At 45.1% G+C, this 27,074-nt stretch overlaps 1 protein-coding gene across 1 annotated transcript in view; it reads left to right on the forward strand.

Annotated features, from left to right (window-relative positions):
• The window catches only part of eif2ak3 (eukaryotic translation initiation factor 2-alpha kinase 3), a 31,326-nt gene that overhangs the window by 1,237 nt on the left and 3,015 nt on the right, over window positions 1–27,074 (forward strand). Inside the window, exons 2-17 of the mRNA XM_003447769.5 lie at window positions 10,841–10,970; window positions 17,320–17,514; window positions 17,644–17,774; window positions 17,976–18,243; window positions 18,382–18,547; window positions 18,902–19,027; window positions 19,284–19,406; window positions 19,506–19,735; window positions 21,157–21,269; window positions 22,617–22,739; window positions 23,406–23,555; window positions 24,036–24,585; window positions 24,695–24,868; window positions 25,162–25,335; window positions 25,433–25,534; window positions 26,204–26,266. Of these exons, the coding sequence (XP_003447817.1) occupies window positions 10,841–10,970; window positions 17,320–17,514; window positions 17,644–17,774; window positions 17,976–18,243; window positions 18,382–18,547; window positions 18,902–19,027; window positions 19,284–19,406; window positions 19,506–19,735; window positions 21,157–21,269; window positions 22,617–22,739; window positions 23,406–23,555; window positions 24,036–24,585; window positions 24,695–24,868; window positions 25,162–25,335; window positions 25,433–25,534; window positions 26,204–26,266 (2,818 nt within the window). The remainder of the gene's footprint in view (window positions 1–10,840; window positions 10,971–17,319; window positions 17,515–17,643; window positions 17,775–17,975; window positions 18,244–18,381; window positions 18,548–18,901; window positions 19,028–19,283; window positions 19,407–19,505; window positions 19,736–21,156; window positions 21,270–22,616; window positions 22,740–23,405; window positions 23,556–24,035; window positions 24,586–24,694; window positions 24,869–25,161; window positions 25,336–25,432; window positions 25,535–26,203; window positions 26,267–27,074) is intronic.

Here is a 27,074-nt window from a genome sequence, read left to right on the forward strand (position 1 = left end):
ATCTGGTGTCGGCAGTTTTGATAAGTTGCTAACATTTGGGTTACATGTCAGGGCAAAACGCGCTCGAGATAACTGACAGGAAAGTTTGGTGTACGACGAATAGCTTCTTCATGCAGGCTATGGAGAAAGTGGCTTTTCTATAATCTGTTGTTATTTCCAACCGCGAAAGAGGAACACGTTATGAGCTGAAGTGCCATGGTTGCTTTTGGGGGTTCGCTGGAACTTTTGATTATCTCTGAGGAGAAATACAGGCAACTATGAGCACATGCTGTCCTAAGCTCGGTTGAGTTTATCCGAAAAGAGATCTGAAAGCGTCCCCAAGTTACATTGAATGGAATTTATGTTCCAAGTGAAATGCAGCTGCTGCTTTCTTTGCAGATTTAAAATGCAAGATTCGTTTATTATAAAACGATAGAGCAGGAGAACAGTGGTAACTGGTAACCTCCCCTCCTGTCTGTAGATAATCTGCTTCACATTTTCATGCACCAGTCTGTTTATTATGCTCTTAACAGTTGAGTTGGACACTTTGCATAAAGCGTTTGTGTTGATCTTAGCGGTTTAAAGCTGTAGCAAAGTGGCCCCGGAGAAGAGGCATGTAAAAGTATGCAAAATGACAAGCTGTTGTTTGTTTGACAGAATAGGAGTTCAGGTTTGCTACACCTTGCTGCTGCTGCTGCTGCTGCTGCTGCTGGGTGGGTGGGTGGGGGGTTTCAGACACACCTGAGACCATGCTGCATGTCATTGCTTTAACCTCAGACATGAAATACAACCCTAACGTGTTTAGCGCAGTTGCATTTTCACATAACACCTTGAAAAGGCATGCGGCACTGCTGAGAAAGTCCCCTGGAAGCTGCCAGTGAAAAGTTTACAGTCTGACACAGACCACATGTTTACCCAGTCCTGTTAGATTACTGCTGCTGCTGCTGCTGCTGCTTCCCAAAGTGAGATGCAGTTCACACTGCATCTCGCAGTGGGGAGGGCATTGATTTTGTCTTCCTTGGTAAACAGTAGGTTTGACGCCCACCTTAGATGTTTGGCGCAGTGTGTTCCTTTTCTGTTCTTTCATCTTATTTTTACCTTTACAAGTCCATTACACCCACTTTTTGAGTGTAATATAGCTCCTTGAATCAGGATTATATCAGCACGCTTTCTTGCTTTAGGTATCCAAGGTCCTGAGGTCCTGTAATAAATTATTCCCTATGTATTATTCTGAATACGCTGTCTGTTTTCCTGAGGGAGTCATAACATCGAAAACCTTGTTAAGGTCGAACCTTTTGAAGATGCGCGGTGTCGTTTCATCACCTTAATGTTCGAGCTTGCTGCCATTGTATCTACTTGACGGCTGAAACGCAGCGTGCCGCCAATTTTCTGCCAACCTTTTTTACACCTCAGGCTCACTTTAAAGTTTTCTGACAAGACCCGAAGCGCCGTGTGTTAGCCCTGGGTGTTCGATGTGCTATATAAACAATGCTCTTTCACAGCAGGGAGCTACTCGGCATGCTGTGTAGTCTGTCCCACCATACTCAAGTCAAGAGGTGTAGTTACTTGGGTGGGAAAAATGAAAGATTTCACAAAATCTTTCGGCGTACTGCCGCACTCTTTTTACACCCTGCGCAAAGCCACAGTTTTACCAGGGTAAACTCTTGGCATGAGGGCAACACAAAGGCTCCTTCCTGCCTGGCATCTGCCGTACAATATCAAGACGAACGTAATTAACAGGTAGAAGCAGAATATTCCCCTGCCAGTCACCTCAGCTGCTGCAGGAAAACTCCTGAGCGTTCACCCTGGTGCTGGTCACACCCTTCCACTGCTCGCTTTCTCCCTGCCGTGTCACACTCTCTACTTGCTTTCTGTTTGCTCTCTTACATATTTACAGGCTTTTTCGCCACAAACTACTGGCTTTTTTCTTTTCTTTTTTTTGTCACCTTATATAAATAAGTCTTTTGGGCAGTATGTTTAGAAGTTGTGGACTAATGGTCCCTCGACTTTAATAGTTGTTGTTTGTAAGGTTTTGTTTTTCCGGGGTCACAGCGCAGCAAGCCCGATCACACCGGTCTCTCCTTTGCATTTGTTCTCTTTGTCTCTCACCCTTGAATTTAAGTCTGCCCCTGCTTCTTCTCTGACACCCTCCCCTTATCCTGACACTCACATGCTGTTTTTTAATGTCATCCCTTGAGTATATACACTGCCGAGTGCTCAATTTCCATCTGTCCGCCTACAGAGTTGCTGCTGAACTTTAGAAATGTCACAAGAAACAAAAAAGAGTGATTTTTAGGTAGGTTTCTCTTGTAAAGTGGCTAATTTAACTAAAAAATAAACAAATAACAGTCGCCTTAAATGTCAGAAAACACATTTCCAGGAAGCGTGGAAATTGCCTGTTTTTAAAGGAAGTTGTTTGAAATGTGTTGTTTATATTTATAATATAAACACTGGATGTCACTACATCCAGTGTAGTGACAGTGAACTTATATTTGGTTAAAAGGAATGTGAAACGGTGAAGTTGAACATCTCTCACCGTTAATTAGGTCAGCTTTTTGAAAACATTCTGCGGCCTTTTTTTTTTTTTTTTTTTTTTTTTTTTTTTTTTTTTTTTTTTTTTTTTTTTTTTTTTTTTTTAACCTGTCCCGTTTGGTTCTTTTGCCATCAGAATTATTGTCTAAAGGCGAAGAAAGATGCCCAACGGATTTACTTTACCAAATGGACCATCCCAGCCTTGCCGTAATGGTCCATTTGATTCACCTTTTATTCTTTATTTTATTTTCACTTGCTGAATACGGGACAGACTTGACTGGTGGAAAGAAAAGGGGAGAAAGAAAGAGGGAAAGAAAAACAGCTGAGAAGAGGGACGGGGGTGAAGGGCAAAAGCCAAAAACCAACAGAATAAGCAGACAAAAAATACATATATCGATCACCTGGATCACCTGTTAAGAAAAAAAGAAAGCAAGCAGAAGAAAACGAGAGTAATAAACAACATCACAATGATATATGGGAATATGACAGTAAATACTAAATATTAAACATTATTGTGCAGCACGTGAGATCGACAGCGCACAGTGTGCTTTGAGGTAGGAGCCAAAAAGGGTGTAGTTTGTGTGTGTGATCACCCGTGTGTGCACCTGTGAGCATGAACGCGCTTGTTTTTAAAAGGTTCCTTCATGTAATGATCTGCTAGAGGGTGTGGGGGGCCACTGCCCCATCCTCCAGGGCATGAAGCAGGTATGGAGGAGATCAAAACTCCAGACATCCAGAGGCCCCCAGAACACAAGAGACCAAGGAAGACCAACAGAGGGGCAGCCGCGCCACTATCCCAGAAAGAGCTGAGGAGAGTCCCAGATGAGGGGTCACTCAGCAGCCGCGGAGCAGAAGCCGGGGGGGTTGCAGTGACGTGCCCGTGAGCTCCGCCGGCAGCCAGCTGTGCCTGAGTGACCGAGCCCCGGGCCGAGAGGCCGAGGGCACCCCATCCCGAAGTGGCCCGAGCGAGCCCCAGGCTCCAGGCCCCGATAAGCAGCCGCCAAGGAGTGAGCCGGTGGGTACCTGGGCGCCCACCCCCGGACACAAAGAACCACCAACGCACCGATGTCTGAGGGCGTCTGCCACCGGCAGGGGAAGTGGTGGGGGGAGATGGGCCTCCAAACCTTGGAGGGCCTGAGATGTCCCCAGAGAGGTGGCGTCTGATACCCAACCTGACATATAGACACAGACAAACAGGCACACACAGATACAAACATCTATTCCCACCCTCATGCTCTCATATACAATTACTCAACACTCACCCAACATGGAGACAGACATAGAGAGACACTGTACACACAATCACACTCCCCAAGCGTACTCTAAGCCCCGGGTCTAGGTACCCTTGCCCCTGGAGGGGGAAACTGCGCCCAGACCCAGGTGATGTTACCCTTTTCCCTGTGGTGGGGAGAAGCAGACTGCCCCGACTCCGCAGCAGCAGGGAGGCCCCACATTCCAGACCCCAGTCGGACGGCCAACTCCTCCTCCTAGCCCCCCCCGCTCCAGCAGGCCGCAGAGAACGGGGGTGTAGGAAGACTCCAAACCTCCCTCCACCCGCTCATATGTAGTGTTGATGTATGTGTGTTCTAAGGTGCATTTAAAACCCAGGAGGGCATGGAGCTACCTGCCAGAGCAGCAGGTAAGCGTATAGCCCCTCCTGCTGGCCCTCAATGTCTACGTGTATTTAAAATTGAGAGGTGGGCAACGACGCCAGGGGTGAGGTGTATACCCTGATGGTAATTTGGAATCCGTGTAGCGTGCCCACCCCCAAGATCCTATATGTATGTGTAATGAGAGTGTGAGTAATGTGAATGTCTAAGTTGTGGGATAAAATTGAGGCAGAGGCAGCCAGAAGGGGACAGAGGGGGGGGATGTCTCCTCTGCACCCTGGTGACACACCCCTACCCCAAGGCCCTGCATGTGTGGGTGATTGTGGTGGAGCGGGAAGAGGGAGGCAGCTGGAGATGGGGAGGGAAGGAAGGGAGGGGCAAGTGACCCCTCCCTGGGCCAGCTCCCCCGCTGACCCCAGTAGGCACCCCCATACTCTGCAACCCGCCAGGGAAAGGGGGGCCCAGGCCCATCCGGACCGGGGCCCAGTGCAGCAACGCCGCCCAGCCCCACAGAGCCCGGGACAGTCCACCCGACCCCACCACAGAGAAAACTGCACCCACCCCATCATCCACTCATCTTCCAGACTACACAAGACAATAGACGCCCAGGCTGAGATCTTCCTCCACCTCTCCTGTATCTCCCCCTCCTGCAGAGAGAGTTCCTGAAGAGAGGAAATCTCCTGCAGGATTTGACAACCTCCCCCACCAGTTGAAGAGCCCCCCAGGTGGTTCGATGCACAGGCGGCACCCCGCGCCAGGACTGGGCCCCCATACACCCACCCGCTCACAACCCCGGCAACACACCAACCAGGACCCAAGCCCCTGAGGCTTGGCCAGGGCCCCAGCCCAGAGACGGAGCGCCCCCAGAACCTCACGCCCATCCCGGACCCACCCAGGGGCAGCCAGGCTACCAGGTCAGTAACCCACGTCCGTCAGCACAGACCCTCCCCTAGCCCCGCTGCACGCAGCCACGAGGAAACCGTCACCTAAGAGCCAACAGAGCCCTAATTGGCCATGGCCGCTACCCCGGATTGAGCCCCCAAGGAAGATGCTCCCGGGGAACCCCCCGATGCCCTAAGCCTGTCCCTACCCCCACACCAATCACAACAGTGAAGGTGGGACCAAACTAAGACCCCCAACCCCCACTAGGTGATGGAGCTGATCAAAGGAGCCCAGAGAAATTGATCTGATGTGGTGGCAGAGGCTGTATCAAGACTAATGTAATCTAATAAATAATTTCTATATTGGTTAGAATTAAGATTATTTTTATTTTTCCAGTTCATGAGGACTGTTTTCTTGGCTATGCATAGGGCAGTGAAAACCATATGGGCTATATTCTTTTCCGGAGTGACATTATCTAAGCTGCCCAACAAACATACTAAAGGGGAAGTTGGAATGTTACATTCTGCGGCCTTTTGAGACTTTTATCTGCTTGACTTTACCTTTCCAAGTCAAACAGACCAGGTCCTGTGGCAATAAGTGGCACCCTGTACTGCTCTGGATGTAACCACTCTTTCTACTTTTCAAGCATCCCAGTAACTTTAGTGCTTTGTTAAAAACATCATAACTCTCACATCTGGATCCCATTTTATATAAAGCATAATAGACCTCAAGTAAAGCCCTGCTTTTCTTTTTGTTGTTGTTGTTGTTTTCTTCTTTCTTCTTCTTCTGATTGAGATTTTGGAGTCGAGCACTTCAAAGGCAAACTCTTGAAAACCAGTCAGCGCTCAGATGTCAGCATTTTTCAATTTCTGTCATTTATAAAAGCCCCTCCTTCCACTTCTCTCTCCTGTAATCTATAAATATTGTAGATGTTTGCTTTGATCCGGCATTCAGCGTACGATGAGCCTGCTGTTGTGTCGGCTGTCGCTTCACCTTTAATGCTTTCATCCTCGTGCTGTAAACGTCGCCCTGGAGACGTGGTGTTTACGTCTGTCTCAGCGCCCGTATATGTGTACATATAGGATTTAACCCTTTAGTGTGTGTAATGTGCGAACCGTGTGTGTGTTTGCCCTGCCAAGTTTAAAGCCTCTGCCAGCAAGTGCTCCACGGGGCCCTTCAGCACCTTCGGGAGCACTTGGAGGTGAGAGGACAGCAGCTTTGTTTGAACGTGCTCCCCCGACTGCCCCCACCCCACCCACCCTCAGGGCCCCGTAGCTGCAACAGCTCTTCTGGGCCGCCGTGCTCGCAGGCTGGCTCCCACCAGCCTACTGCTTAGCAACAGCCAATCGGCCAAGCTGGGCGACTTGGCGGCCAATTGCGTCGTAGACGGGCTGGTGCTCAGAATTTGAGTTGACTGCACGGGTCTGGCTATAGTTAGGTAAAGGATGAAGTGAAGAGTTTTTATTTTTTTAATTTTCCTCACATTGTATCTTTAGTCTGCTCTGTGTAACCAGGGAGCTGCTGAGTGCGTTTTAATAATAGACACTACTGTCCCCAAAAATAACAGGTCGCGATGAAGCTGATTGAACTCCATCACTGGAGAAGCTCGTAATTGATCGCTCAATACTGGCTTCTTTAAACTCGGCACTTGTTTTGCTGCAGAGGTCTGAATATATAACTCCACTTACCAAGCTCACAGTGGCTTTAAACGAGCTTATATAAGATCTTTTTACCTGTTTTATCCTCATTGTCTGTTCCTTATGTAACTATGTTTTGTTTTTTAAGTGCTGTCTGGTGCTTTTTAATGCTGACCTTTAGAGTCTTTGTTTCTGACCTCCTGACTCTCTCTGCACTCGATGAACACAGTCCGAGATCATAGAAGATGCTCACATGTACAGAGGTAGAAACTGTAAACACTCTTTTTAAAGTGTGACTGCTTAACAGCAGTGTTGTTCGAATCCGATTATCAGAATGAGTGAATTTATTAGGTCAGTGGCTATTTCGGTAAGTCGGCAGGACCCCCGTCTAGCAGCACTGCAGTATGGGTGGGGCAGAGGCAAAAAAAAAAGGTGCGATACTCTGAGAGAACGGGAGCGAGAAAAGGAGGGAGGGGAGGATGAAAACTCCAGAGTTGGCTGGTAGTTAGCAGGACCACGCTGTCTTGTTTTCACTCTCAACAGCTCCTCACTGCTTAGCAACAACGAATCACATCCGCGGATCGGAGCTGCGCTCCAGCCAATCGGGTGGCAGGAGCGTGGCGCCATAGAGTTTATATTTTACCACGTGTGAGGCTGGAGAGAAGAGCGCACTTGTGCAGGAGAGAAAAGAAAAGAGAGGGAGAGAGATAGTGACACTTTTAAATGGTGTGTGTGTGTTTTTATGCTTGTACTAGAAGTTGTTTTTTTTCTGTTAAACCACACCCTTTGCTCTCTGTGCTGCACTCGCCATGCATGTATGGCCAACTATTCGCCACAGCTCTTCCACTTGAGGCCACTAAAGGCTTTCTCCTGCTGGGACGAAGACATACAAACATGATCACTTGTTTATTTAGCAGGTCCAGGGGACAGTTATGTAAACCTTCAGATCACATTAATCTGTGATTAAGCTCTGGTGTTATGTGACCTTTCATGAAAGATGTCACCTTAGGGTAAGTGGCATTTTGATGTCATGACAAGCACATTTGCGACACCCTAAAGATGGACTTTGCTGTCTCTTTTAAAGCGGGCAGCTCCGCTTGCGTTGCCGTTGTAATCAACAATGTCATATTTAGAGCTTTTCTGTGGCGTTGCCCGTCAGACAGTGCACTGTTTAAAGGAATGCACATGACCCATTTTTTTTCCTTTCCTCCTGCTGGTGCAGCTGTGGTGGTATTGGGTGCGGCCGGCTCAGAGCCGCATCCATAACTTTCTCACCACGTGCTCCCCATGCTCTCATATTTTTTTTTTTTGCTCTGCCTCTCAGTGGCTGTGAGTTCGGCTGAGCGGCAGCAGCGCAGCAGCAGAACTCCACAGCCCGGGCTGCTTTGCTGTTGCATGGTTACAAGCATCCGTGCCCCGCCATTGGCTCGAAGTCCGCAGAGCTCGCCACCCATTGGCTAAACGAGCAGGGAAAAACAGAGCTTCCATTGGCTGCCGGGACACGCCAGGCTTGCTGGGATTGGCCCGGTTCGGCGGCTCCTCGCATCCTTGGAGACTCAGCCTGTGTAAACATCCTGGTTGTTTCCTTCAATGGGAGTGTGTTTACCAGCAGCTCAGCTTTGCCGGTGTGAGCAGACTGAGGCCGAGCGTCTCTGAGGAGTAGAGTCTGGTGAGAGCGAGGCTAATTGGCTCCCTGCTCCGCCATACGCTCTGTGATTGAAGAAGCAGTCGGGACTATTATGACACTTTTGACAGCATTACAGGCGAGGACGCTAACAACCCTCAGTGTGTTGGCAGCCTCACTACACTCTCTTTCCCTTTTTTCTCCTTTTTTTAAATTTTATTTTGTTCAGTCTCCATTCAAACATCATCTTCAGTGTCTCCACCGCCTGCGTCTGTCACAGCTGGCAGCAGCAGCCCCACAGGCTACATGTTATCCCTTTGGTGATGAGCAGTGCTGCAGCGTCTCAGGGCTCAGACGTGGAAAATAAATTGCCTCCAGCTCTAAATGATACAGTAGGGCTATTTGTTTTGTGTCACAGTTTTTGGTTAACTGCTATTTTCATAGCTGCTCCCTCCCCCACAGCTTGTTTTCTCCATCTCTATCCTGGTACCTAAGTTGTAAAATTAAGTGCCTCCCCCAGCCCGCACCCTCAAATCTGCTCATTCTTATCCTTTATCTGGAGTACAAAGAGTCCACAAAAGCCTTTGATCTCCCTCACCGAGTGAAATTCTTATATCTCCTGATTACTCTTCTTCCATCTCTGAAGTTGAACTTGAGCGACTTCTTCATCACTTTCTACATTCACAGCATGACTCCACTGTGGTGGTGGTGGTGGTGGGGGCGGGTCTGGTCGAGCGAAGGCCGTCGAAAGCTTCCGCCCTCTCAGAGAGTCGACTGCTTAGCAACAACCAATCAGCCAAATATTTTTGGCAGGGTCTCGCAGCCAATTGAGAGAGTGAGAGCGGGCTTTAGCACTCTGTTTTTATTGGTGGCTTGGAGGATTTTAAAAAAAAAAAAAAAAAAAAAAGAAAGGGGGAAAAAAACCCAATGTTTTTCTCAGTACTCTACTCTTGAGCGCAAGTGGCGAAGCTGATAATGCTCGGAGCAGATTTGGAGGAGATAATCTTGGCTTCGATAGGCCCGAAAGACACATGGCCCATTACTGTTAAGCGATCTTATTTGCATTTTTATGCAGACTTGCAGTCTTGCTGTTCCACGGCAGCGCGTGCAGCTCCCCGTGAATGTGTCAGCGACTGCGGCGTAACAGAAGAGAAACCTTCCTAAAATTGATTTGCACTCTCAGAAACAATCAATTTGTTAGTTGTCCAAAAGCTTTAACATCCTCCAACATGCTCCTTCCCCTTCCTGACTGAAGACTGTTCGATAGCAGAAACCAATAAGGCATTATGGCCAATCATTAGCAGTCTAAGTGATGGATGCAGTGGATGATGCTATTATTAAATGTACTCAAACTAGTTGATAGCTGTCACTGTGCATGTAAATGAACCAAACTGGATGTGACAGCGCAACGCAGGAAAGTGAACACATGTAATATTGTATTCACTAGTTTCCCTCAGCAACTTCTGTCTAGTTGCCCTTGAGGGAGATGGTTGAAATCCCAGTGTGCTCCGGTGGCCAACAGAGGGAAGCTGCCTGGGTCCCAGCTGTGTGGATGTGAGAGCAGTGGGTTCTCAGAAACTGCATGTGTGCACAGCAGACCCTCGCCAGTTAAATAAAGCTAAATGCCCTGTTGACAGCAGCTCCTCGAGACAGATACAGATCAATAGCTGGGATGTAGCCCCCGCCGGAGCTCTGGACATGATTGACAAGCAATGCGGCAGAAGACCTAAGAACTGAGTGGAGGGGTGGGGCGGGATGTCTCAATAATGTTTCAGTCAGGCTGTTACTAGCAAAATAAAGAGAGGAAAAGAAAACAGAATTGTTATTAAATATTGCTGCATTTGCACATAAATGGGGAATAAAAGTAATTTTATTATTATTTTTCTTACCTTAGATAAACTAATTTGGTATAGCTATAGAGCTGGGGTAGGATTATAATATTATCATAACAATAATTTATAAAATCTTCTCTCCTGTTGGTGAAAGACTTTAGCCCCTTTGACATACTTGATAGATATGATAAACCATAAAACAGACATCACTGTCAACTGAAAATTCATGGTTTCACACAGTCACAGTGTGTGTGATACATATGGTGATCATCCTCTGTAGTTAGTATGCCCCCCCACCCCACAAAAACTAAAACAAAGGAGTTTGTCATGGCACAGATGTGCTGTTAGCTGCTGTTGAAGGTCACCTTGATTCCTAAACAAGTGCAGACTAGAAAAGAGAAGACACCCCTTCACAGTTTGCCCTTTATTGTCTTGTCTGTGAAGGGGTTAGAATACCCCCCCCCCCCCCCCCCCCCCCACACACACACACACACACACACACACACACACACACACACACACACACACACACACACACTGATAAGACTGGATTAAAGGGCAACGTCGGCTTTAATGTTTTTTCAAATTTAAAATCAGCTCGCAGAGTGCTCACGAGTGCACAGACGAGCCTTAAGCAGTCTTTTCAACAGCGGTATATCGGCGCCCTTATGTTGATGTGCGGTGATAGCTCTATGAACCCTCATTTGGAAAGTATTTGAAAGTATGTGTATGTTCCATCCACAGGTCTCTGGTAATCATCAGTACCCTGGATGGACGGATCTCTGCTTTAGATCCTCACAACCAGGGCAGGAAGCAGTGGGACCTAGATGTCGGTTCAGGTTCCTTAGTGTCCTCCAGCCTCAGCAAACCTGAGGTAAATCAATGTCTTTGTTTCCCTACTTTCTTTTCATTTCAGTGGAAAATAGGAGGAAAACTTGGCTTTAGTCTAAATGCCACTGCATGAATTGAAATTGAAATGCCAGCCTTAAGGAATAAGCAAAGGTCAACTTAAGCCACTTACACAGGTTAAAACACCTTTGTTTGTGTTATTAATATCTACTAAAAGATGATTTCCACAATCTGCATGTCAGAGGGAGGTTAAGGATTCAGTCTCATCTGTCTCTTCCTCAAGACAAACACTGTCCCTCCTGGCTCTCTCTCTCTCTCTCTCTCTGCAGACTCCAAGACTAGTAATTGAACTCTCTGCACTTTAAACAGTCAGCCAAGGGTTGTTGTTGCTTACATACATTTCATATGTACACACACACAGCGCAATAGACACCAGACATGCTTCACACCCCCGCGTAAATCTGAGAGTAGCTGATTCGCCTGGAGGATTAGCCTCTTTGTTGACTGTAGTAGTTTACACATACAAGCACAGCAAGACCCTCGCCTCTACATGTATACTGAAGCTTAAACCGCCCACACAGACGTGCTGAAAGTGAAGTGGAGCCCAGAGCGAGACCAGAGTGTTGCATGCTAGAAACATGCCCATGGTTCACTTTGATGTGGACTCGCTCTCTGCGAGAGTTTTGCCTCAGGGAAAAAGCCTCTGATACTAACAAGGGTCTGGGTGGCTGCTGAGATCAGTTTAATGTTAGTCTGCTGGTGCTGGTAAAACATGTCTGAATGTAAGGAACTCTGACTGCTTCATTACTGAAGTAACAATAACAGAGCGATCCAGACGTAGTTCATTAAGTTTAAAACATTTCTGATATCCTGTTTTTCTAGGAGTCGCGTTGCAGTTTGCTTTAAATGTTTCCTAGAAATTTCTTTGAGTATGTGGTGTATAGTACAAATATATATATATGTATATGTATTTATTTACCAGCTGATAAAGGAAATACAACTGGTGTAACAGTGTGTATAAAATGAAGGTGTAAAATAAGCAGCTGCAGTCCCAAAATAGCAATTCAGAGTTACTCACTGTGGGAGAGTTTCATTCAAATATTTAAGGACCTTCCATAATGAAGGGTGAAGTGATACTCAAGCATGTGTCATTCAGCCTGAAAAGTCTGAATGACACATGCTTATTTTATTTTTTTTTTTTTGTTCCAGCTTTTAAAACTACAGCTGCTGACTTCATTGATTAGCAACGCTACAATTAGAAGAAGGGAACTAATCACTGAAATCAGCTGCTATAATGCTGGGTTGCATTTCAAAGGCAGTCTTTAGACTCGAGCATCTCGTGGGCATCTGGTTAAAACATGCCGTCTGTGAGATTTGGAAAATGAATCGAGCTTCATTACCATTTTCTTTCAAAATCTGGGATTCTTACAAGTGTAGAGAACCTCTAGAGATTCTGTGATGCACATACAGTATGTACAGTATGCATAAGATAGCTTCTCCACCAGCGTCATCAGAATCAACCCTTTTAAATTTGAATGACTAGATGTCCTGCATGGTTCTCTCCACGCTGAGGAGAATCATGAAATAGTTTATTATTCACTTTTAAAACTCAGATATTGGCAAACTATGTGAAGAATGTTTTCCAGCTGGGTTGACGATATATGATGTTAATTTGGTTTAAAGTGTATTGTTTACAACATTATTTGCACAGTTACAAAGGCTTTTAGTTCTCTCATAAATGAATGCAAACTTTTCTAAATATAAAGAATTAAAAGCAGTTATACTCACTGTAACACTATGTCGACACTTCATAAGAAGTGTCATGAAATTCATGGGCATGCACACATATAACATCCTCCTGTCATCTTCCAGTGTGCTTCTGTTGTGATAGAGTAGTGTGTGTGTGTGTGTGTGTGTGTGTGTGTGTGTGTGTGTGTGTGTGTGTGTGTGTGTGTGTGTGTGTGTGTGTGTGTGTGTGTGTGTTTTCTTTTTTTCACCTGTTGGCTTTCATTTGGCTGACGGAGCGGAACGAGGAGAGATGCCTGTCAGCTCTGAACTCGGTGACTCGCTGCGATGTGACGTCACTTGTTGTGATCTGTCGAGTGTGGGCTGTTTGTGTTTTTGTTTTGTTTTTCGTTTGTTTGTGTGTGTTGGTGTTGTTTGTTTGTTTTTTGTAGTTTACTTTATATAAGTTTTAATCCAGCCTTACCCTCTCTGTCCTTGTTTACCTGTGATTCCTCTCTCTGTTTTTACCCTGGGGTGAGGGGGTGTGGGTGGGGGCAAAGGCAGGTGGGAAGCATTGCCAGTTGCTCCTGCAACCTCTATCCCCCCACCCTCCCCCCACCTGCCTGCCTGCTGAGTGCTAAGCAACAATTTCAGTGGTGCTTGCCGGGTCCCTGAGACACCACTCTGCTCAGTGATCAGAGGCTGGGGGGGTTGGGTCTCATGATATGCTATTGGCTGGCCTCCACACACCGGGCCGGAAACAGCCAGTCGCCTGCTGCATCTTGTAGAGTGTCTTTTTTTTTTTTCTTTAAGTAATAAAATGAGGGACAGAGCCACAAACAGCATTGTCTGCAGAAAATGCAGCCATCACTTCAAAAAGCAAAGTTACCCCCGAGCTTAGAGGGGGGTTCAAGTGTGTGTGTGTGTGTGTGTGTGTGTGTGTGTGTGTGTGTGTGTGTGTGTGTGTGTGTGTGTGTGTGCGCGCACATTGGGGGTAGGTTAGACAGTAGAGTCGGTGCCAATGTGGAGTGACTCACGCAGGGGGGGGGGGCTAAAGGAATGAAGAAAGAAGAGGTTGGGTGATTAGGGAGGTGAGGTAATGCCTCAGTCCAGAGATGATGTCATCACATAATAGACACATGCTCACTCCAACACACACACATTCTCTCTGCTGGCATGCAGTGCGAGTGAATGAATTGGGAGAATTTGATTGATTACAACACAGGGACAAATACTCGCAGTAAATCTCCCAGAGCCGCCTTCCAGCTGCTCTGATTTAGTTTTGATTGTTTTGCTTCGTGTGTTTTATCTGAACCCCCGGTGTTAGCGTTTCTCTCGCGCGCTCGGTCTGCCACCTTCAAGTAGAGCAGTAGCCTCGTAGACCAAACATGGCATATTAGCGGTGGGTAAGAGGCAACACTGTTTGACAGGCTCACCGGAGCGTAGGCAGCGACTTACACACACAAACAATTGCGCACATTACGACTCCCCCCACCCCCCACACACACAAACAATTGCGCACATTACGACTCCCCCCACCCCCCACCCTTAATCTACCCCCCACGCCCCAAGGGTGGAATATGATGGTATGATCAGTGACATCAAATAATCATCAAGCACATTTGGATGAATGCCTTCATGAAGAAGTGGTTATATAAAGAAAAATGATAACTATAATTTGAGCGTGCACGCTGGAGGCATGGAGTGGATGTTTCTTTTAGCCAGCAGATGAGTATCTTAAATAAGTGAATGGCTCTGGTCTCTCAGTAATGGTGCGTATTTTTCTTGAATGAGTCTGACTTATAGCTCTTTAAAGATTAATAAGCTCTTAAAATTCATAGTAAATGAGGCAAAAAGAGAAGGAAAACGTTTGTGCTGAGAAGTCAGTTTTTTGAATTTTTTTTTAAGTTAGACTCTTGAATATTTTATCACATCCTACAAATTAAATGCATTTAATCCAAGACCTTGTTATTTTAATAACCAATAGTTTGACTATAAAAGATACTGAAGTTCTCCCTTTAAAAAAAAAAAAAAAAAAAAAGACCAGGGTAAACACAGGAGACAAAGACATGGGAACAAAACAGATTGTGAAGGTGGGATGTTGATCTTACACAATTCATCAACATGAAATGATATCTTTATACTTTGGTGATCATATAATCAAGTAAGGGCTGGCAGAGATTATAAAAATACTTTCCCATCCTTAAAGCTTTTATTACTTTTCAAATAACCTTATTCCAACTGGTGGAGCGACAGACTGTTATTTCAATCAAACATATTGTGAGTTATAGCGAGATCTCTGTAATCCTTATGGCTCAGATTTCAATTGGCAAATTTTCCTAACAAATATATATCAAGGTCGACTGAGTGGTGAGTAATACCAGGAATCTCTGATAATGTTATGCAGGTCTGTTGCCAACAACATCAAAATTTGTGACACTGCCAGCTGGTTTGTAGGAAGCTTCCCTTATCAACATCGTGTGTTCATCTAAATCTAAATATTTCCAAATTAAATAATGAAAGCCTATTTTTTTTAAAATTACAAATACATTAAAATGTACAGTTTCAGACAGAAGGATCATTGTAGGCAGCATACCCCGGTAATAAAAAGAGAGATGTTAGCAAAGTCACTGAGCTGTAAATACCTTAAGAACCCAGCTCAACTCGTCTTAATCGTTTAACTGCCAGCTTTAAGTGCCATTCATCATTAGAGAGTTGTCAAAGTAAATCACACCACAAAACTCCTGATTCAGTTCAATTTGATTTTATTTATATAGTGCCAAATCACAACAACAGTGCCTCAATGCACTTTAGATTATTAGATAAAGACCCTACAAGACCCTACACCTAATACTGAAAAACACTGAAAACCCCAACAATCAGATGACCCCCCCCTATGAGCAGTGGGAAAGAAAAAACTCCCTTTTAGCAGGAAGAAACATCTAACAGCCAGATATTAATAATAACAAATGATTAAATGTAGCATGGTGCATAAACATGCAGAGTGAAACACAAGGTGCACAATCAGTGATACCTGATAAAGTAACCCTGAAGGAGCTCTAAAACTATACCACTTGAGATCTAATGATTTTTAAGTCCTGTTAAATATTAGTTTAATAAATAATTACATTTCTAAACAATAATTAGGCATCTCAGCTGGGTCCTTAAAGCTAAATTTACTGTGATTAATGCAAAATATGCTTAAGCACTTTTTATAAAGTTATTTACAAGTAAAAGCCACTGGAGAAAGTTTTACAATAAGTCTACGATAACGTAATTGACTTGCAGTAATTTGCTGAGCTCGTGGTTTGTAGGGCAGTCACTCGGAGTATAAATGGGGACCGTGTTTCTGACTTGGAGGACATTGGCAAGATGAACAGCTGAGATGAAGCTAACTGGGCTGGATCAGAGAGATGGATTAAAGCATCAGGAGCAGGATGACTCATCCACGCCTATAAGAATACCCCCACCCCCGGCTGTAAAGCTTCCCCCCCCCCCTCGCCTCAGTAGTACCAGTGTGGTGTGATGTGATGGTCAGATTGCTAACCCTTCCTCCTTTCACTTGCTAAATTTATCCCCATCTTGTGTCTAAACCAACCCCTCCCTCTGAAAGAAAAGATGACATCACCGCTTCTCCTGCCTGTGCTCTCTAATAAATCAAACTGCCACACGTTGCTCCCCGCTGACATTTTTCTTAATCCGCCACAAAGCTCTGACTTTTTTCGAGTCTGATAGGATTTCCGAAGCAAGGCTACTGACTGATTGGTTGTAGTTTTAACCTCAATAGCACCTGATTAGCATCAACAAGGCCAAGAATTGGACCCCAAACTGCTGTTATGTCACTCATCAGTTTGTTGATAGAAGTGAGTCACAAGTTGGACATCGAATGAAAAAGACTCTTTTGACAGCTAAATCTGCAGAGGTTAAATCAGGATTAGGGTCAGGGTTTTGGCAATGATGTCATCCTTGTTGAACCAGCACCTAATAGAACACACACACACACACACACACACACACACACACACACACACACAGTTGATGGTAGCACACTTTTATAAAGATTCGAGTTAATTACTGAGGCTTTTAGTTGTATAATGGTTCCACGTCTGTGGATTGAGTCCAAGTGTGTGGAGGCCGAAGCTGCTGCTGTGTGGGTGGATGTGTGTCGGCCAGCACTGTCTGTGTGGCAAGTGTTTTTGTGTTTTTTAAGGATTGTCTTTTTAAGCTGGGAGAAAAGAAATAAAGAAATACATAAAAACTGCAAGTTTAAAACAACCGTGTGTACTAAAGGAAAACTGCGTGGGCCAAAAAAACCCCCAAAACATTCTTAATGAATCATTTTGTTTTATTGGTAGTGGTGTTTTGATAAATTGTCACTCATTGTGGTTTTATACAGCAGCCACTTGGGGGCTCACAGGCAGTTATTTTGTTGCCAAATTCATAACAAGTATGAATTTTGATTTTCATTTGCAACGCTGACCTGGCAATTTAGAGATTGAATTTAAGATGCTTATTTAAAAAAATATCAATATAAGTAACTGCCAGATCTTTCCTGTTTTCAGAAGTTCCTTTTATTTTATTTAGAGCGGTCTTCTTCTAGAAACCAAAACTAACCCGACTCTGTGTTTTGCTTTGTGTTTTTTTTGCAGGTGTTTGGCAATAAGATGGTAATACCTTCCCTGGATGGTGCCTTGTTTCAGTGGAACCGGGACAGAGAGAGCATGGAGGCAGTGCCTTTCAGCGTCGAGTCCCTGCTGGAGTCGTCATATCGCATCGGAGAGGACACAGTCCTGGTCGGGGGGAAATCCCTCACCACCTATGGCCTGGGGGCCTACAGTGGCAAGGTCTGTGAAACAATTTCAAGTACAACCTGATAGGACAGGTTAACACGTGTCAAATCTATTAGCATACTAACCAGTCCGGCGCAGTAGGATAACCGGCTTTTGTAATTTCCCCCCTGTTGCTTTCCTCAGCTTCGGTACATCTGCTCTGCGGGGGGCTGCAGTCGCTGGGAAGAGGATGAGGTGGAGACCGAAGATGTGCTCCTGCTGCAGAGGACTCAGAAGACTGTGCGAGCCATCAGGCCTCGATCAGGGATGGAGAAGTGAGTCAATCAAAGCTAAATCACAGAGCAGCTACTGATGTTGTTTTTATTAACAAAGTTGGCTATTTAGTCACTAACAGTAGCGAACAACAAGTAGTAGTAAGTAGAAGGAAACCACAGGGTAACATGAAACGCGAAAGACCAGAAACGTATAAGGCAGGGATTTTTATTTAAATCATGCATCTTCGCTGTTTGTGCAAGGTGGAACTTTAGTGTCGGAAACTTTGAGCTGAAACTCGTTCCGGAGATGCAGCCTGGAATTACCTTCCTGGAGGGTGAACTAGCAAATGGTGACAGCTGGAAGGAGAGTCAATGGGTCATCGCTGATGAGCCAACAGAGAAACGGCAGGCCGAGAACCACCAGAATCAAAACCAGCATTTGGACCTAGTTATCAAAGTGTCTGTTCCTGATTGGAAGGTCATGGCTTTCAGCACCGGGCCTGATGGACAGCTGGTCTGGGAACATCAGGTTAGATGCTTAAAATAAATCCTCTGGTCACTTATTTATTAGCGAGTTTTAGTGCTTTAATGGAGTTCAGTGTTTCGTGACTTTGACTGTGGAGCTCATTAAAGTATTTCTACTCATTCTGTGCCGTGTGTTGTGTAGTTCTGCACTCCCATCGCCTCAGCTTGGCTGGTGGGTGGTGGTAAAGTTACGCCAATCAGCCTGTTCGACGACACCACCTACAGCAGCCAGTCCGAAACAGAGGAAGATGAGGAAGACGAAGATCCAGGGAAAGCGCAGGAATCTGCAGAGTCCAGCGTTTACCTAGGTAACTTCTTACACACGGGCATATTTAAACAAACTGTATACCAGGGGTGTCGAACTCCAGGCCTCGAGGGCCGTTGTCCTGCAGATTTTAGATCTCACCCTGGGTCAGCACACCTGAATCAAATGATTGGTTCGTTACCAGACCTCTGGAGAACTTCAAGACATGTTGAGGAGGTAATTTAGCCATTTAAATCAGCTGTGTTGGATCAAGGACACATCTAAAACCTGCAGGACACCAGCCCTCGAGGCCTGGAGTTCGACACCTGTGCTGTATACAGATGCTTCACTATTCCTATAAGGGTTAGGAACCAGTGATTGTGGTGCATAGATAACTGTGTTGGCTGTTGGTTTTCAGGGATGTTTCAGGGGCAGCTCTACCTTCAGTCATCAGTAAAAATCACTGAAAAATTCCCCTCCAAAGCCATCGGTTCAGAGAAGGACATAATTCCACTACCCACTGTCAAATGGAAGCCTCTAATACGTAAGTTTGCTACACCAAAGGGACTAAATTCATGATTACATGCAGAGCTAGGGTAGAACGGCCAAAGCCCATCTTTAAGCACAAAGTTACACCGTGTTCCAAGAAGTATTTGATGTCACGTGGACTCAATCTATCACCATGCTCCCTGTAGCCTGAAGCTTTGCCCTTCATTCTTCATCGTCCAAAACCTTTTATTCCATTTTGTTCAGTCTTTCTTGTGAGATACAAGAAGTTATTCATCTTGTCCTTGATGCAGATTCTCCATCTCGGACACCGGCTCTGGTCGGCTCTGATGAATTCGACAAGTGTCTGAATAATGACAAGTTCTCCCACGACGAATACAGCAACGGAGCCTTGTCCATCCTCCAGTATCCATACGGTAAGAGTTTAATTGTGCACTGTTACGCCCTACACACATTCTAGCTGTTAGAGTTAAAATGGTTTGAACCAGACTGATTTTTGCTTCTTCTTGCTCCAGACAATGGCTACTACTTCCCCTATGGCAAGCGTTACCGAGAGAAGCGTGAGACCGCCATAAGTCTGATAAATGGAAACGGGGCAGGAGGTGAGAATCGAAGAAGAAAGGATCCCGTGCTGCTATTACCCTGGTGGAAGGAGATTCTGGGCACCATCATCTTTTGCATTGCCACCACCACTTACATTGTACGCAAGTTTTTCCACCCTCCTGCTCCTGTGGCCTACGTGAGGGTAAGAGCCAAGACACAGTCCGCAACATTAATGCCGCACTGACGGTGCCTACTGGTCATTATGTTTTCCGTGTAATGTTTGTGACATTTTAGACCTTTTGTCTCAATTTTTGTCACAGTTACTGTTGTGATTATGAGCTGGCATGGATGACAAAATTATTTCTTCATCAGGAAATATCCTTCTATCCATGTTCTTCCACTTATCTAGTTCAGGGTTCCGAGGGGGCTGGAGCATGGATGGCTCGATTGCTTAAAAAGTTAGTTTCAAACAAGAAATGGATACTGTTAGTTCTACTGTGTGATCAAAAAGTGTTCAGACTTCCTTATGAAATCTAAAAAAGATTAACTTCCCTTTTAATTTCTCAGAATCACTGTATGTCCCTGTATCTTTATTGAGGTAGACTTGTGGAAATTCATTGGTTGGATATGATTTGGTCAGATACCCTCCTGTCTAATAGGCTCACAAATGCAAAAAGCCAGTCACTAATTAGAAAGAAAAGCCTGCTGAGCTCATGGACCGCTTTGTGTCATCACACAGATCTGGGAAAGGCTGCAATGCAGTTTCAGCTGGATTAAAGGTCCCAAGAGGAATATTTAAAAGAGTAAAAAAAATAAGCAGTGAGGGAGAAGAGCCTTGGTAAAAGAGTTCATGGAGAAATTGATGGTCACTTTGTCTGAACTCCAGTGATCCTATGTGAAAATATGAGAAAAATCAGAAGAACAATCATCACTGCAGCACTCCACCAATCAGGGTTTTTTAGTGATTGGTGGAGTGCTGCAGTGAGTGGCAGGAATTTTGTCATAGTGGAAAGACGCAAGAAAGGTTGAAAATGTGACTGACCTCAATTCTGTCACGTATGAAAGGAACCAGTTCATCAACAGTATCACAGCAGGTAAACCCAGTGGTGGCAGCAATGTGCTTCACAGCTGTTTTTCTGCTGAAATGACAGGAAAACTAAAGCTAAACTGTGCAAAGGGCAGTGATACCTTCAAGAAAGAAAACCAGTTTGCTTCAGTGAGGCCTCGCACCTGACTTGAAACTCACCTTTAGACAGAACAGTGACCCTAAGCTTGCAGTCAACACATCATTGATTACTCTACCAATGTTCCTCTGCCAGCCCTGATTTGATCCCAGTCAAACTTTTAACACCTGAACCTAGCTGCTCACTCACGATCCCCATCCATGCTATCTGAAAGCAAGAAACTTGATCTAGTGTTTATGTGGGATACTTCTTTTTGTTTTCATGTTTATAGGGGTTAGCTGTATACATTTCCACCCTCTTTTTCTTGTGACTGTTAAATCTTTAAGTGTTTCTTGCCCAATACACCACAAACAAGTTAAGCTTGTTTTTTTTTTTCTTGTTGTTTGTTGTTTTTCGTGTTTTTAACACGTTGTTTCCGACATCCTCCTGTCCCTAAAAGCAACGGAAAGAGTCGGAGACACAGTGCCAGACAGACAGCAAGTTTGACCTTGAAGTTGTGGAATCCAAAGAGCCGGTTGCCATGGAGACCCGTTCCAGCGAATATGTGTCCAGGTAAGACGCACCGTTAAACAAAACGTGTCCCGTGTCAAAAATATTTGCAATGACTCGGGAGAACTTCACGTAACAGTGTGCCGGGAGTGCTCTTTACAGTTCAGTCAGATGCGAGCATCACTTTTTCAAGGTGTAGCTACAGATTCGGCACTGTTACCATGGTGACCAGTGGTCTTCCAACCTGCCTTGATAGGACAAGGCAGAGATGGGCGATATGAATCGTAGTAGTTCATGATTGGGTAACTCAGCTGTTTGGCATCAAATGAAAATGGCCTCGGTCCCCTCAGACCGCACCCTACAACAGCAGCATCTGCCTCAGGGTCAGAGTGTCGTTTTACATCACTGTCAGGACATTGTCAGAATTTCTAAATATGATCAGGAGCCGTAATTTATGGGCTGCCGCTGCCCTCCCGCAGTGTGATCGATGAGGGTTTTTTCGTGTTTACATCTGTGAGCCTCACCCTCCTGGAACAGAAGTGAAAAACTGATTTTAATCTGCAAATTTCTGTCCTCTTGGTGTCACCACTTGCACATTCTCTTCTTTTTGATCCACCCGAAAATGACAAACACCCCACCCCACCCTACCCCCTCCCCTTCCTTCAAAGCTGCTGCTGCTGCTTCTGCAGTCCATGCAAATCACTTTTGCCGAACAACTTTCCTTAAATAAAACTGGCGGCTGTTGCAGCAGCTGCGGCGGGCATGAGTCAGGATCATTAGGAGGCAGATTGGGATCAGGAACCGAGGCTTGAATCGCATGCTGCCCACACACATCCTAATAAGAGCCTTTTAATCCCCCTGAGCAAACCGAGCAGGGATGTTTTGACAGGGTGGAGGGGATGGAGTCGGTGTGCGCCTGTGTCTTACGCAGCAGTAAACACAATGATTTTGCATAAAAAGAACTTTATAATGATGCTTGCTGGAACTGTTTGACATGCCAAACCGTGAGATACATGTAATATGCAACACTGTGACAGCTGTTGCTTTAGTTTAAAGGAAAGCTATGCACACTATTTTGAAAACTTCTGCAACTGCAAATAATGTCTTCTCTTTGGGAGATTAAGTGGGAAGTAAACCTGCCAGAAAGTCATAAAGTATAAGTTTCTCTTTGGTTTGTAGAAATGTATTTTTGCTGACCTTAAAGTGGAGTGTGGCCAAGGCACAGTGAAAAAACAAAGCACTTATCTTACACACTGGTTGAAATTCCCTCTCTGATAATTGGGATTTATAATTTAATAGGGCTTCTTCTTGGTCTTTTTTAAATTATCAGAGATCCAGATGATAATTTTAAAGCACTTGGAGGACCACGAGTGGTCTTTCTACACTGCTAACCAAAGTGTCTCTCCTCAGGTACCTGACAGACTTTGAGCCAGTGCAGTGCCTCGGCCGCGGGGGGTTTGGCGTCGTGTTTGAAGCCCGCAACAAAGTGGACGACTGCAACTACGCCATCAAAAGAATCCGCCTGCCCAATAGGTAGCGCATCTCTCGCTAGGCTGCGCCAGACTTCCTTAGCTGGAGGCTATTAGCTCTTCCTTTATCTCTGTTTTCTCTAAAGCTGTTAAACTGAGTTATGTAAGCAGCAGCCCACTGGTCCAAACACAGAAACCCATGCAGAGGAAGCTGACATTTCAGAACAAATATTATCTGTGCGCTATAATTTATGCTGACAAGCATGGGTAATAAATGTTTAGCTGCAGTAGCTCTGTGTGTGTTTTTTCTTTTAGTCCTGTTGTTCACTGATGCAACAAAGCTCAGATGTTAGTCTCCTTCACACAGTCTGTTCCAGCCGGGACTGTTCCACCTGCCTTGCTTGACTTTGACACTTTAAAAAGAATGGGGAGCCATTGTTGTTGTACCTTTTTAGTCAATAGCATAGGCACTGTGGTTGCCACAGTGTGCTACATGCCATGGCTCCTTTTTCCCCGATTGCTGAAACACTATCTGAACGTGCACACTGGGTTTGCTTTACACCATCTTTGCCTGGTTCTACATAAATAAGCAAAAGTGGCACTACAGCTTGATCCTCGTGTGAAAGGGGCTAATTATTTTCAGGCCTGCTGTACTTATTGAACCTTTGGTGGAGACTTGTGGGTTATTACAACCTCAGTGTTTTGTTTTTTTGTTTTTTCTGTCGTTCAGGGAGCTGGCCCGGGAGAAGGTGATGCGAGAGGTGAAGGCTTTAGCAAAGCTGGAGCACCCGGGGATCATTCGCTACTTCAACGCCTGGCAAGAGAGCCCTCCTGAGGGCTGGCAGGAGGAAATGGACCAGAGGTGGCTGAAAGATGCAAGGTGAGGCAGATATTTTTAAACCTTTTGTAGCTCAGCTGGCTGAACCAGCGTGCGGACATCCAATGAAATCTAGCTGTCCCCTCTGGAATCATTAATTAGTGACATTTGTGACAAATGGTGGACCACACATCTTCATCCCACTTGGCTAATTTGATTCACAGATGTTAAAATGCCACGGGATAAAAAAAAATCTTGTGCAGATTAAGTATTTAAAATTTAATTTGATGTCTGCTGTGTGCTGCTTTTAATTGCTTTGGTGGATAAGTATTAGAACCATGTCCCCGTGAACTACACATGTAATATTACTACGGTGCTGTTTTTACAGCTCACATGACAAAAATCTGAAAGAACTCTACACTGAGAGCACCTTCTGCCTGTTGTTCACACGTCCTTATTTAACTGCTGAAATGATTGGCACACATGTCTTCTGTTTGTCTTGCATCAATATTTGGAGAAACAACAATCCTTTTTCCCTTTCAGTACAACTGACTGGCCAATGAGCTTCCTCGATCACATGGAGGCTCTGTCAGTCAAAGTACCCGTGTCCAGCTCAGTGTCCCCTGTCCTTGGGCCTCAAGGAGACGCTCATGAAGCATCAGCCGAAGAACAGGTGCTGTTTTCCAGCAGCGCAGGCAGCATTGTGGGCTTTGGCGCCGACCTGTCCTTCCCCCCGCTGCTGGGTCATGACAGCCTGATGTCCGAGAGGGACAGCCAGGCCGACCCTGACGCATCAGACACCCCCCACTCGTTCGAGCTCTGCCCTCCCCGCGGTCCCAGTGACTGCACTTCCTCTTCCTTTGACATTGTGTTCGAGGATTCGGGCTGCGATCGAGATGCCGATGCAGACACAGACTCTGGCTCTGGCCCAGCCAGTCCTGGCACGGTGACGGAGAAAAACAGTTCGTCCTCGTCACACACCAGACGACAGGAGTCCGTCCCCCCCGCCTCTTCCTCTCCTCCTCGGCCAACCTCGCTCGCCCTGGCTCTCCCCACAACTCCTCCAAGTCAGCGGGTTCAGCCTTCACCAAAGGTTTGTGAATAGTTTTGGGTTGTTGGTTTTTTTTTTAACAATGTATGCACTGTTTTTAAGAGTGCCGTGTGAAATTGTAATGTGCTGAATCCTCTCACCCCGTCTCCAGGTCTACCTGTACATCCAGATGCAGCTCTGTCGGAAGGAGAACCTGAAGGACTGGATGGCTCAGCGCTGCCTGCCGGAGCAAAGGGAGCACAACCAGTGTCTGGACATCTTCCTGCAGATTGCAGAAGCTGTCGACTTTCTGCACAGCAAGGGGCTCATGCACAGGGACCTCAAGGTGAGCATGTACACATTGTCTGTGCGTGTGTGCACGTGTTATGAATGGCAAAATTCTAAATTTAGATCTAAATTCTGTGATTTTGCTGTGTATATAAAGCGCAGGGAAAAAATATCCTGATTGCAGCTTCAGTTAGGGAAGAAAAACTTTCCTTCAGACTTGGCTGGATGAGAGTCTTGTGTTACTGTGTTTGTTTTATGGGCAGCATGCGAAGTAGAGTTTTGTAAACCGCTCTGCTGTCGTCATTCTTTGTGTGGTGCGCATGATGTAACCTGTAACTGCTGCTCCTGCAGCCCTCCAACATCTTCTTCACCATGGACGACGTAGTGAAAGTGGGAGACTTTGGCCTGGTGACAGCGATGGACCAGGAGGAAGATGAAGATGAACCAAGCGCCCTCACGCCCGCCCCACTCCTCACCCGCCACACAGGCCAGGTCGGCACCAAACTCTACATGAGCCCAGAGCAGGTGAGGAAACGCCGTTCATTTTTAAAAAACTTTTCATTCTTGATCACCTGCTTCTGCAGTCAGGACTAATTATGTGCTTTCCTCTTTGTCCCTGCAGCTCTCTGGAAACTCCTACTCTCATAAAGTGGATATTTACTCTCTGGGTCTGATCCTGTTTGAGCTGCTGTATCCTTTCAGGACTCAGATGGAGAGAGTGAGGGTGAGTCAGAAAACACATAACCTTATAAACCTGGCTTATTATTACTTTATTTTAGGATCTGTAAAAGGGTTGTGAATTACATTGTAATTAGGTTTCTTAAATAACCAAGAGATGATTATTATAGTAGGATGAAACTGTATTTAAGATGATCTAAAACTGGTTTGTTTGAGTTTCTTTGCAAATGCTGCATATTTGTTGTCTGGATCCTGTTAAACATCAAAAACAATTTTGAGATTAAAAAAATAATGAAAAACATTTGCTGTTCATCTTATTTACTTGTTCTTACTGAACTGTAGTGCCTGTGAAGGAGATTTTAAAAAACATAAGAAATGATTCAATGACCGGATGATTCGGATTGAAATGAAATGATCTCATTTTGGCTTCAGTAAGAAGCCCAGCTGGCCAATTGTGTGTAAGCTAGTGAGGCCGTTTATCTTTCTGCCTCCTGCAATGTCATTATGTGTTGAGAAATAAAGAATTCCCGATTGCTGATTATTGTTATTTCTCTCATCGTTGCTATTAGTTTGTGTTGGCTTTCCCCACGAGTGCTCGCGCGCAGGCATGCACAGGCAGTTTCTTAGTAGCCATGAAGTCTTTGTCTCAGCAACAAAGGAGCTGGTGAGCCATTAGTACAGCTCCGCTCACAGGTGTTTACATCCTTTCTTCCAGACACTGACAGAAGTGAGAGTACTGCGCTTCCCAGAGGTTTTCTCCAAAAACAATGTTCAGGAGGTGAGTTGCCATCTGCTGCCACCTAGTGGCCCTACATATGCACTGCATCTGCATCAGAAATGTAAGATCTACAGGATTGGGAGGTTTCTTCTCATTAGTGGTGCCAGCAGGACTCCAATTCATAATTTGAGCTCTCTATAATAATATTAAGGGCCCTAAAGCTAATTTTAGCAGTGCTTCATTTTCAAAAGCCTAACAAAGATTCTGTTGTCTGAGCTTATTTGCTTCCAAACACGTAAAAGTTACTTTTGTCTAATTCCTTATTCACAAGGGGTCGCCACAGCGGGTCGCTGCCCATGTTTGATTTGGCAGATTTTCACGCTGCATGTCCTTTCCTGACGCAACCCCCAAAGGATGACATCAGCAAAATCCATCACAGCCAGAGTGTCTATTAAGTGCCGGAAATGTTGGCAAATTAATTCGAAACAATCCAGCTTGCAATATATTTGCATCATAGCAGAGGAAGCTGTCAAAATTAATCAATGAAAGAATCCAAGGGAATGTTGTTACAAGTGTTTAAGTGAAAGTCTTCTGCACAGTGCCTGCAGGATTATAGCTTCTGTTGCCACTAGCTCTGATAATGAAGTCAGTCACAGATTTAAATAGACTATAAAATAAATGAAAATCAGTTTGCACACTGAAAAGTTAACGGCAGCATGACTCATTTGCTGATTTATATTAATACTCAAATTACAATTAGAATGACTTATTTAATCAAATACACAGATGAGCATTTTTTAAAATTACCACTCGGTATTAAGCATGGGACTGACCACCGAACTACAAACTGAGGCTTCAATTTGTTGTT

Source organism: Oreochromis niloticus, linkage group LG19, assembly GCF_001858045.2.
Source record: "Oreochromis niloticus isolate F11D_XX linkage group LG19, O_niloticus_UMD_NMBU, whole genome shotgun sequence".
NCBI lineage: Eukaryota > Metazoa > Chordata > Actinopteri > Cichliformes > Cichlidae > Oreochromis > Oreochromis niloticus.